The 12,500-nt window shown below is 46.8% G+C and overlaps 1 protein-coding gene across 1 annotated transcript in view; it reads right to left on the bottom strand.

Moving 5' to 3' along the window:
* LOC134078695 (phosphofurin acidic cluster sorting protein 1-like) overlaps nt 1-12,500 on the bottom strand; it is an 85,769-nt gene that overhangs the window by 12,391 nt on the left and 60,878 nt on the right. The window contains exons 9-15 of the mRNA XM_062534808.1: nt 11,056-11,188; nt 10,662-10,766; nt 7,496-7,602; nt 4,714-4,868; nt 3,773-3,883; nt 3,237-3,339; nt 2,344-2,376 (exon numbers count right to left, since the gene is read on the bottom strand). Coding sequence (XP_062390792.1) covers nt 2,344-2,376; nt 3,237-3,339; nt 3,773-3,883; nt 4,714-4,868; nt 7,496-7,602; nt 10,662-10,766; nt 11,056-11,188 — 747 coding nt within the window. The remainder of the gene's footprint in view (nt 1-2,343; nt 2,377-3,236; nt 3,340-3,772; nt 3,884-4,713; nt 4,869-7,495; nt 7,603-10,661; nt 10,767-11,055; nt 11,189-12,500) is intronic.

Genomic DNA, 12,500 nt, shown 5'->3' with positions numbered 1-12,500 from the left:
TTCATTATTCATTCTCAGCACACAGCAGGACAAGGCGTCACCTGGCTGCAGCTTTTCTGCACGTCCCCGTGTCCCCTGTTTCGCACGCCACGCAGTACTCTTGCAAAAGCAAACGCTAGGAGTCACCCAAGCCCTTTCTCCTTTATTCGCACTATCTCTCACACCATATCTCCTATCTCTCTCTCCCTCATCTCTCTATCTCTCTCTCCCTCATCTCTCTATCTTTCTCTCCCTCATCTCTCTATCTCTCTATCTCTCTCCATACTCCTCCCCAAGGATCCCTCTGTGACATATTGTTTATTAGAGGATATATACGGATGATAACATTAAACTGTATATCAGGAAATAAAGTAATCAAACCTCCTCTCTCTCTCTCTCTTTCTGTCTCTCTCAAACACACGCACGCACGCACGCACGCACGCACGCACGCACGCACGCACGCACGCACGCACGCACGCACGCACGCACGCACGCACGCACGCACACACGCACACACGCACACACGCACACACGCACACACGCACACACACACACACACACACAGTCTCTGCAGTCTGTGTGTCATGAGGAAGCGGTAATTGGCTGTGTGACCTTACTGTTGTGTTGTATGTGCTGCTCCCTGCAGGGAGAGGTCTGATGAGAGTGCCGTCTCAGTGGGGATGGTCACCCTGCCCTCCACCCCTATTAGAACAAACCCTCTGACACACAGAGAAGAGACTGTGTGCGTGCGTGTGTGTGTGCGTGTGTGTGTGTGTGTGTGTGTGTGTGTGTGTGTGTGTGTGTGTGTGTGTGTGTGTGTGTGTGTGTGTGTATATGTGTGTTTCTGTGTGTGTTTCTCAATGTGTCTATCTTTCTCTATCTGCATACGTGTGTGTGTGTGTGTGTGTGTGTTGGTGTGAGCTTGTGTGTATGATACCCTTCAAATGACTAGCGCCCATATGATCCCACAGCACTACTGAGAGGCTGACATATTCTCACTTGCAATGATATCTGCACTTGGCCACAACACAGCTTCTCCATAATGAAAGGTGACAACTGATCAAACGTAACATTAAACCTTCAGGATTTTTTGCATATTATACAGCATATTGTTTTTCCTTTAGATATATTTATTCATATTTTCCACTTCATAAAACAAAACCCAGCTATCTTTTCTTCCCTGTCTTGCAAATAAAATATACAAAACTGTGTATTTTTGTCATGCCACTGCTTTCAATACGCTTTTATTGGCGTCCTTTTCCTCTTGCTTTACCTAGGATGTAAATAACTTCCTGTCTCTCTCTTTCTCATATCTCCCTGTCATCTCTCTCTCTCTCTCTCTCTCTCTCTCTCTCTCTCTCTCTCTCTCTCTCTCTCTCTCTCTCTCTCTCTCTCTACCTTTACTTTGCATCTTCCCTTCCCCATGCTGCCTAATCCTTCAGACCTCGGCAGTAGTCATCTGGAACAGCAAGAGATTACTGTATGCCATGTGTTGTCATTCGTGTGGAGTAATTTTTATCTCGTGCCGATCTAGTTTCTTTTTTCCCTGTGATGTCCGTTTGAGAGCATGCGACTGAAGCAGCTCTCAAGCTTAAGCGAGAGAGATATAGAGAAAGAGAGAGAGAGAGTGTGTGAGAGAGTGAGAGATAGAGAGAAAGACAGGGAGAGTCTGTGTGAAAGAGAGCAAGAGATAGAGAGAAAGAGAGAAATGTGTGTGAGAGAGAGAGAAAGAGATGTGTGTGAGAGAGAGATGTGTGAGAGAGATGAGAAATAGAGTGTGTATGTGTCTGTGATTTGAAGCTGTTTAAATATGTATGTATATGACTAATGCATTTTCATCGGTGCATTAAAAACTGGTTACTGGGGCTGAGGACACACGCCCGAACATACCCCCAACCCCACGCGCCCGAACATACCCCCGACCCCACACACACACACACAAAAAAAAGAGAAAACGGTGGAGTCAACGCACAAACCAACCCAAGCCAGAAGCAAACCAAAGCTGCTTGGTTAGTGCAAATACATACAGCAGAGTTAATCACACACACACACACACACACACACACACACACACACGCACACGCACACACACGGCAAAAGATGTGACAAAGCCAGGGGTCAAGGCAAGGTCATAGGTTGTCGGTCAGACGCAGACACAAAAGAGGTGGCGGCGTCACGAGGGGAAGTGAGTGTTAGACGACAGCAAACGAGGGGGGAGGGGGGGGGGGGGGGGGCTGAGTAGCAGTCAGACGAGGGATAGGAGACGTCCAAGCCAAAAACAAACAAACAAACAAACAAACAAACAAAAACGAGAACACGTTTGAAAAGAAAACAAAAAAAAAACATCAACAGCGTGACGGGTACCTGATGTAAAAATCAAAATACAAACTTCTCTTCCTTGAGTGCAAATGAAAAAGACAAACAGAGAAAGAAAGAAAGAATAAAAAAGACGTGTAAATAGAGCGATAGCATTAAAAAGTAAACAAAAAAACAAACAAACAAAAAAAAACAATCGACGCTGGGTTTTTTTTTACTTCTTCAGCTTGAACACTGAACTGCAGAACAGATTCACACAGAGACAGATTAGCATAGCATTGTTCATTAGAAAACATCCTCGCCCCCAAACAGTCAGTCTCTTTTACGGCTCAGGGAGAAAAAAAGAAAAAAAAAAACGTGGGTGTCGGAATGCAATCAGACTCATTTGGTGATATAAATGTCTCATTTTGTGTGACGAAAAACAGAGGCCACCATTTGGAGAAAAGAAACAAAAGACGTTGATCAGTAAGAGGGAATTAAATGTTGAAATTAATCAGTGCTGATTTATGAATTGCTCTGGGATTTTGGGAGGCAATCAATCAATATTATGAGTTTTAATTAGCTGGCGTCCCTTGGCATGACGGGAAACAAGTAGCTGTAAGAAAAGGCGTTTCAGAGCAAGGTGTTAAATGTGCAACTGTTCAACCGATGCTGAAATATTCATGCACACAAGCACGCACCCACGTACGTATGCACGCACGCACGCACGCACGCACGCACGCACGCACGCACGCACAAACACACACACAAACAAACCCAAAAACATATATTCCTTTCAGTGTAAAACACAAGCAAACACATACGCACACATGCTGTCTGCACTCACACCAACAACAACATGTGCATTCTCTCTGCCTCTTTCTTGCACACGCATACACACACACACACACACACACACTATACACACATAAACCCATATACACGCGCACACACTGGCGTACCTCTTCTGTTTGTAAGTGAGCATGGCCTCTGAGATAGGGAACTGATGGGAGACGCTGGCTCCAGCCAGATACTGGTTCACACGGCCGTTCACATCGATGTTATCTGCCCAGAGACGAGATCGCAGCACTTACACACACACCACAGCATAGCACAGTCGCGTTCACACTCCGGGGAAATCAACACACACACACACACACACACACACGCACACTTCTGAGCTTATGAGTTCTGATTTATTAGAGTAGGATATTATGAACGGAGTCCAATAGCGCAATATTGTTATTATGTTGTCATTAGACACAATGTGAATATTATTCATAGAGTTATTCAATATCTGCCACAGGAACATGGCTGCTGATTGTAAGTGGCTCTGTATTTAAGTCAAATAAACTATGACACCAGGTGAAGCAAACAGTTCTGAATCTGTTCATGACTACAAATGATTATCATCATCTCCAGTATCACACACACACACACACACACACACACACACACACACACACACACACACACACACACACACACACACACACACCTGATGCTGGGGCCTCCAGCCTGCTGAAGGTGTCTCTCCAGCCCGCGTCCATGAAGATGTTGTTGAACTTGCTGTCAAAGGTGGAGATGTATTTGGCCACCGGGTGACATCCTGATATGACAACACACACACACACACACACACACACACACACACACACACACACATTCTGTTAGGACACTGACCAGTCACAGGATATGAATACAGACATTACTCATACTATGTGAACACCCAGTTTGTTCTTTGTTTGTTTTTATGATGTCTAATTATCAATTAAAACACAGCGTATGTTCCTCTAAAGCAAGACAATTGGCAGCAAGGTCATGTTTAATGAACTAGCTTGAGTATGATCACACAAAGGCACGGTCAACTCTGCTGAATTCAGGGTCCTTGTTTACGTTTCGGTACATTATTGACTTACAATGATTTAATTAAAACTCTTACTTTGACCCCCCACTCCACAATCACAGGGAACACTGTTTTTTAATAGTAGGACACTAACAAGTTTTTTAGACATACCAAATTAACTTCCTGTTCCTATCATTTTTTTATGCTGACTCGCTCCTTTTATGCTGACTCGCTCCATTTGTTGTTTGTTTGTTTGTTTTTCAAAGTCACTTCTACTGAACTCTCTCTGTGTAGCCAGTCCAATTGTGTCCATTTGAAGCGGTCCTTTCCAGGGCAAAGAACTACGCTGTGTTGTGTGAAGTCTGAACCCTGACTAACGACCAGAAGCCCGAACGCTGGCGTGAGTCGCTCTCCTTTTGAGCCACACACACACACACTTCTCTCTGGACTCATTGACGAGGATGACCACGAAGCGGACACACACACACACACACATACACACACACACGTGCGCTCCTCTCTGGTTTTAGCGACGGGGATGACCAGGAAGTGGACACACACGCACACACACGCACGCTCCTCTCTGGACTCACCGACGGGGATGACCAGGAAGCGGATGTAGCTGAGCCAGTCGGGCGTCTTGTTGGCCAGCTGCTCCACGAAGCAGCGCAGCACGGCGCTGAGGTAACTCTGGTCCCCCGCCACCGCCACCTTGATGGGGGGAGGGGTCTGGGCATTACAGTTACAGCTGGAGGAGTGGAGAGAGGGAGAGAGGGAGAGAGGGAGAGAGGGGAGGAGAGGGTGAGAGGGAGATAGAGAGACAGAGATGTGTGTGTGTGCGAGAGAGGGAGATAGAGAGAAAGAGGGAGAGAGAGATGGATAGAGAGAAAGAAAGAGGGAGACAGAGAGAGAGAGAGAGAGAGAGAGAGAGAGAGAGAGAGAGAGAGAGAGAGAGAGAGAGAGAGAGAGGTGTAAACAGGAATAAAAGAAAGAGATGTTATCCTCTGTGTTTCCTCTGGAAGTTACAGGCAGACAAGCATAGCATCTTACTGGTGCAACTACTGTTGTTCAAGCATTGTTTTGCTTAGCAATGGTGTGCAATGCTGATGGCCAAGTATACTCTGCATTTATTCCATCCATACATTAATGAACACACACAGCACACAGTGAGGTGAAGCACACACACTAGCCCAGAGCAGTGAGCTGATACAGCTTGATACAGCGGCGCTCGGAGAGCAGTGAAGGGTTATAGGTTCCTTGCTCAAGGGCACCTCAACCACTTCTCCCATTTTTTCCCTACTGGCCGGGAATCGAACTGGCAACCCTTCGGTTACAAGCCTGAAGCCCTAACCAGTAGGCCACGGCCTGCCCACACAGAACATAACTTTCTGCTCCATATGCTTCTCTGGATGCGGATAGCTGCCTTTGAGCCCACGTGGCTCAGCTCAATATATATTATCTGCTATTCACTATCGGAGATAAAAGCATCAGGCTCCCTGTGGCTGGGATCAATGTGTATCAGCTATAAGCTGCGAGAGATAAAAACACATCAGGCCCGCTGCTGTCGCTGGGATCAATGTATATGCGCCATAAGCTGCAGAGGAAAGGAAATGAAAGTAGAGCATGAAGAGGCTCCCTGTGGTTGCGTGTGTGTGTGTGTGTGTGTGTGTGTGTGTGTGTGTGTGTGTGTGTGTGTGTGTGTGTGTGTGAGAGAGCGTGAGGTTGCTCCCTGTGTGTGTGTGCGTGTATGTATGTATGTAAGTTTGTGTGTGTGTGTGTGTGTGTGTGTGTGTGTGTGTGTGTGTGTGTGTGTGTGTGTGTGCATGTGCGTGTGTATCTGAGCATGAGATTGATCCCTGTGTGTGTGCATGTGCGTGTGTGTGTGTGTATCTGAGCGTGAGATTGCTCCCTGTGTGTGTGTATGTGTGTGTGTGTGGCTACGTGTGTGTGTGTGTGTGTGTGTGTGTGTGTGTGTGTGTGTGTGGCTTGTGTGGCTGTGTGTGGCTGTGTGTGTGTGTGTGTGTGTGTGTGTGTGTGTGTGTGTGTGTGTGTGGCTGTGTGTGGCTGTGTGTGTGTGTGTGTGTGTGGCTGTGTGTGTGTGTGTGTGGCTGTGTGTGTGGCTGTGTGTGTGTGTGTGTGTGTGTGTGTGTGTGTGTGGCTGTGTGTGGCTGTGTGTGGCTGTGTGTGTGGCTGTGTGTGGCTGTGTGTGTGTGTGTGTGTGTGTGTGGCTGTGTGTGTGTGTGTGTGTGGCTGTGTGTGCGTGTGTGTGTGTGTGTGTGTGTGTGTGTGTGTGTGTGTGTGTGTGTGGCTGTGTGTGTGTGTGTGTGTGTGTGTGTGTGTGTGTGTGTGGCTGTGTGTGTGTGTGTGTGTGTGTGTGTGTGTGTGGCTGTGTGTGTGTGTGTGTGTGTGTGTGTGTGTGTGGCTGTGTGTGTGTGTGTGTGTGTGTGTGTCCATACTGTGTGACCATACTGTCTCTCACTCAATACTTAAAAACTCTGCTGTTGATGAAGACATACTGACTTTTGCAGCCAAAGCCAGACTACAAGTTCTTCCAACTAGACTTAATCTATCTCTTTGGTACCCTAACACATTCTCTTCCCACTGTTTGCACCATGATAACCAGCTAATTATTGAATCCCTGTCTCATATTCTGAATGGCTGCTATGTGTATAAGGGAATGTACATGGCCAGACACGACAGAATTGTTGACTTAATAGTTGAACACATAATCCCATGTGCTTCACCGCTTACAACAATCTACAAGAATGTATGCGTCTCACCTTGCATGTTCAAACTCTGTAATAGTGGAAATAATGTGTTTTTAAATCTTGCTGCAAAAAGGCCAGATGTTGTTGTTGTTGATGAGGACAGCAGAGAAGTAACCATTATTGAAGTAGGCTGTGCATTTGACTACAGTCTAGAGGATGCCTACCTCACCAAGCTTTTAAAGTATCAGCCACTCAGAGACATTGTTGTACAGCTTGGGTACAAATGTAAGCTGTTGGTGTGTATATTTGGAAGCTTAGGTAATGTCCACAGACTAGTAGTCAGGGGTTTGCAGATTGCTGGTCTCTCTAAGCCAAGAGCAAAGGCTCTAGCAAAATTCTGCTCAATTTCTGTGATAATTGGCAGTCGCCACATATGGAGAAGGCGTTGTTTTATGTACCCATGAACTGAGACCAGAGACATAGGCTACTGGGTTTGCAATGCTGGTGTCTAAAATTGTTTGTGTTCAATGAAATTCATTGTAAAATGTGAACACAAATAAAGGTATTAAAATGTGTGTGTGTGTGTGTGTGTGTGTGTGTGTGTGTGTGTGTGTGTGGTCGGCGGTGATGAGGTGTGTCGGGGGAGAGTGCGGCGCAGCAGACTCACAAGCGCTGTATGCGCGTGACGATGGTGGTGAAGGCGGCCTGCACGTCAGCGCTGGAGATGGTGGACACGATGGGCTGACCTCGCTCATGCAGCAGCTCATTCAGATACTAGAGAGGGAGAGAGGGAGAGAGAGAGAGAGAGAGAGGGAGAGAGGGAGAGAGAGAGAGAGAGAGAGAGAGAAAGAAATAGAGAGGGGGAGGAGAGAGAGAGAGGGAGAGAGAGAGAGAGAGAGGGAGGGAGAGAGAGAGAGAGAGAGAGGGGAGAGAGGGAGAGAGAGAGAGAGAGAGAGAGACAGAGAGGGAGAGAGAGAGAGAGAGGGAGAGAGAGAGAGAGAGAGAGAGAGAGAGAGAGAGAAAGAAATAGAGAGGGGGAGGAGAGAGAGAGAGGGAGAGAGAGAGAGAGAGAGGGAGGGAGAGAGAGAGAGAGAGAGAGGGAGAGAGGGAGAGAGAGAGAGAGAGAGAGAGAGAGAGAGACAGAGAGGGAGAGAGAGAGAGAGAGGGAGAGAGAGAGAGAGAGAGAGAGAGGGGGGGGGGGAGATAGAGATACAGAATTTGAGCTTAACAAAGTTTCAATTTAAACCCAGTTTACAATACTGCATACAGACAGTCAGACAGAGAGAGAGAGAGAGAATTTGAGTTAAGGTAAGTTTCAATTTAAACCCAGTTTACAAGAGACAGACAGAGAGAGAGAGAGGGAGAGATTTACATATTTGAATGTAAATGAAGCTTAGAGCCATGAAATCAGACAGAGAGTGATGAAAGGGTGAGGAGATGAAAGAGGAGGGAAAAGTGAAGGAAAAAAGAGATGAGAAGACGAGGCTCAGCGATCAGCACAGAAGATACAGGAGGATACAGGAGACAGATCAGACCAGAGAAACACACGTGCCAGACACCAGAGAGGACAAACAAACACACACAGAACAGTAGAGACTGAGCAGCCTGTCAGAGAGAGAGAGAGAGAGAGAGAGAAGGAACGAGAGAGAGATAGAGAGAGAGAGAGAGAGAGAGAGAGAGAGAGAGAGAGAGAGAGAGAGAGAGAGAGAGAGAGAGAGAGAGAGACCACAAGTGAGGGGTTCACCCAGGAGGTGAGAGAAAACGTGGGTGGCAGACAGATGAAAGCGAAGGCATGAAAAAAAGATAGAGGTGGCTGATGGCAGTAGCGGCAGAGAGTGAGAGAGACAGAGAGAGAAAGAGAGAGAGAGGGGGGAGAAGGAGAGAAGGAGAGGAGGAGGGAGAAGGAGAGGGAGGAGAGAGAGAGCAGAGAGTGGAGACCGACAGACAGGAAAAGAGATGAAGGGATGAAAGTGAACTGAAGTGTATGAGAGTATAAGAATATAAGAGGGCATTTGAGCCACCAGCCATGAAGTCACCGACTGAATCTAAAACACAACAACCCCTGGGCCATACCACACACACACAGACACACACACTACACACACACACACACACACACACACACACACACACACACACATACACACACTCAGACACTACACCCACCCACACACACACACACACACACCCACACACAGACACACACAGACACACACACACAGACACACACACAGACACACACACATACACACACACACACACACACACACACACACACACACACACACACACACACACATTATGCATCTGCATAATTCAAACACATATCTCCCCTGTGGTCCTCTGGGACAAAACAGAAATGTCTAAGTGCAGTGTGGTTTCGCACGGAAGGCTCAAGTTGCTATCGATGCCGTTTGGACTCAATTCATCCCCGAGCGCGTTTCAACTGGAGCAGCCCCATAGGGGGATAACTGTAACATATTATACTACCCTGCTGAGCTGGACATAAATAACAACAACGCCGCACATCAGCTGATAAATCACAACCAGCGTGATAATAAATAACAACGACTAACAGCTTGTCTACGTAATTAATGATAACGACGCACGGCTATCTGACAGATCGTACATCTTTGGCTTGTTTTCAACACTACATGGAATAAATAACCGTGAGGAATACGTTGTGTGTTAAGAGATGGTAACGGGTTTAACCGTAATTTCACAACTATTAGCCGCGGATTATACATTGATTTTGCTTAATTTCTTCAGCTATGAGGTTAATACACAGGGGTGGTTAATAAGGTATTAATACGGTTTTGATTTATTTTATCTCGCATAAGACACTGTCCTGTGGCTTATACACGATGCGGCTAATACACAGTTAATTACTGTACTCAGGGTGGATGTGGGTGACCTTTGCTTATAAGTCTCTGTCACGGCAGGTCATTCTGCGCCTCAGAACCATACTCGATTGATTTAGCCATGACGAGGAGAAGAAGGTCAACCTGGCTTCATGTCTAATGGGTAATACTACACTCTAGGCTGGACCGCAGATCGGCTTCTCAGGAATGATGGAAATCCACAGTCAGATGAACTCTAATGATAACGTGTGTGTGTGTGTGTGTGTGTGCGCGTGTGTGTGAGTGAGAGATACAGGAAAAAGAAAGATGGAAATGAGAGATGGTGAGAATACTCAGCAGGGTGGAGGTACCACAAGAGGAAGAACACCTGCTCACTCGACTGAGTTTCAACAGCCTGGCACTAGCAACTGCACACACTCTTTCTTTCTCTCTTTCATTCTTTTTCTCTTTCTCTCACTCTATCCTTTTTGTTCTCTCTCATTCTCTCCATCCCTCTCTCTCTCGCTCATCCCATTGCAGAATCACATGTATGGGCATGTGCACACTCAAACTGAAACATAGTGACATATCCTTCACAACTGCACAAGCTCACACACCAACTTCCTCACACACACCAACAGTCACACACATTTATACAATACACACTCACATTCCATCTCTCTCTTTCTCTCTCTGAGACAATGTCATCCCTCTCTCTCTCTATCTCTCTCTCTCTCTCTCGCTCTCTCTAAAACACCCACCCACCCACAAAACACACCCACACACCCACCCACCCACCACACACACACACACACACACACACACACACACACACACACACACACACACACACACACACACACACACACACACACACACACACACACACACACACACACACACACACACACACACACACACACACACACACACACACACACACACACACACACACACACACACACACACACACACACACACACACACACACACCTGGCCCTGCCAGTCGGTGGTGTTGATGAGGATGATGCTCTCTGGCAGAGTCTCGTCTGAGTTGAGGATCTGGTTCAGCTGGTCGTACACGGACTTCCTGGGGACCTGAGCGAGGAAGAGGAGGAGCAGAGAGGAGAAGGGGAAGGCCAAGTAGTCATGAGGGTCATTAGGGCACAACCATCTTACCACACAACAGTCAAATTCCACATGCTTTAAAGACACACAGGTACACACATAACACACACACACACAATACTTTCTTCAGAGAGCCCCTATTTTGTTACTAAATAACATACGCATGCCCACACACAGACACAGACACACACAGACATACACAGACACACACACGCACACAGACACGCACGCACACACACACACACACACACACACTGACCTGTACGGTGAGCCTGGAGTCGGGCGAGGTCTCGCTGTCGATGCTGCTGGTGCGGTCGCTCTGGGCCTTGGAGTTCTGCCGGTCCTTCATGGACGTGCTGCGGGTGCGCCGGGCCAGCTTGTTCTCCGTCTTACTGCAGAACGCAGAACGCAGAAGAACAGGTCAGTGCCAATGTCTACTGCTTGTTATCACCACTAATCAGGATGATCACGTGATCATGGGTGTGTTTCATTGTGTCTTTCAAGTCTGATGAGGGGCTAACACCCGAAACATCACATACTGTATTACATTTCTATTCGGAGCTCACGATATAGCATTATTTGTAGCTTATTTTATGCCCAGTTCGTCCAGCCCCCAGTTTTCAGAACTTGGATGTGCGTGCTTGCTTGTTACTATTAGTGTCAGAGGAAAACCGTCACTCTGAAGCATGGAGACATGAGGCATGGATACTGTGCAGTATGAGGCATGGATACTGTACTGTATGTCCCCATATGAGGCATGGATACTGTACTGTATGTCCCCATATGAGGCATGGATACTGTACTGTATGTCCCCAAGGGATCAGTAGTCTGAAGCATGGAGATATGAGGCATGGATACTGTACTGTATGTCCCCAAGGGATCAGTAGTCTGAAGCATGGAGATATGAGGCATGGATACTGTACTGTATGTCCCCAAGGGATCAATAATCTGAGGAATGTCCTGTACGGCTGAACTTAAGGGCCGCAAAATCATTAGTAAACATTTTGGTGGAAGAGTAGCTACATAAAGATCTAAACCTAAACACACTCAAGGGCTTAGGTACAGTAGCAACTCCGTAGGAAGATACCTCCAAAATGGGCTCAGGTATTTATGTAGATACCCTCAAAAAGGGCTCAGGTATTTAAGAAGATACCCCCAAAAAGGGCTCAGGTACAGTACTCTGATAGATACCCCCAAAAAGGGCTCAGGTACTTAGGTAGATACCAATAGGGCTCAGGTACTTAGGTAGATAGCCACCAAAAAGGGCTCAGGTACTTAGGCAGATACCCCCAAAAAGGACTTAGGTAGCAACTCCTTAGGCAGATACGCTCAGAAAGGGCTCACGTCCTTAGGAAGATACCCCCAAAACAGGCTTAGGTAGCAACTCCTTAGGAAGATACCCCCAAAACAGGCTTAGGTAGCAACTCCTTAGGTAGATACCCCCAAAAACACTAAAGCAGATGATGAGAACATTAACGAGACGAAGGCAAAAATAGACACAAATCCCAATTAAATAAATAAAAGAATAAAAAAAACAAAGAAATCATTTACGTATACAAAAATATCTGTCCTTGTTCCACCAGAGAATCTCACGCCGTCGCGCTGTGATGTTCAGCGAAGTCGGAAAGCGACCAGACGTCCTCTGCCAGCCCAAGCTCCCCAGCCGCTGCGTGCGTTCGCTACGCATTAACGTTTTTAACTCAG

The sequence above is a fragment of the Sardina pilchardus genome, chromosome 1 (genome assembly GCF_963854185.1).
Source record: "Sardina pilchardus chromosome 1, fSarPil1.1, whole genome shotgun sequence".
Taxonomy (NCBI): Eukaryota; Metazoa; Chordata; class Actinopteri; order Clupeiformes; family Clupeidae; genus Sardina; species Sardina pilchardus.
This window is presented reverse-complemented; position numbering and strand designations above follow the sequence as displayed.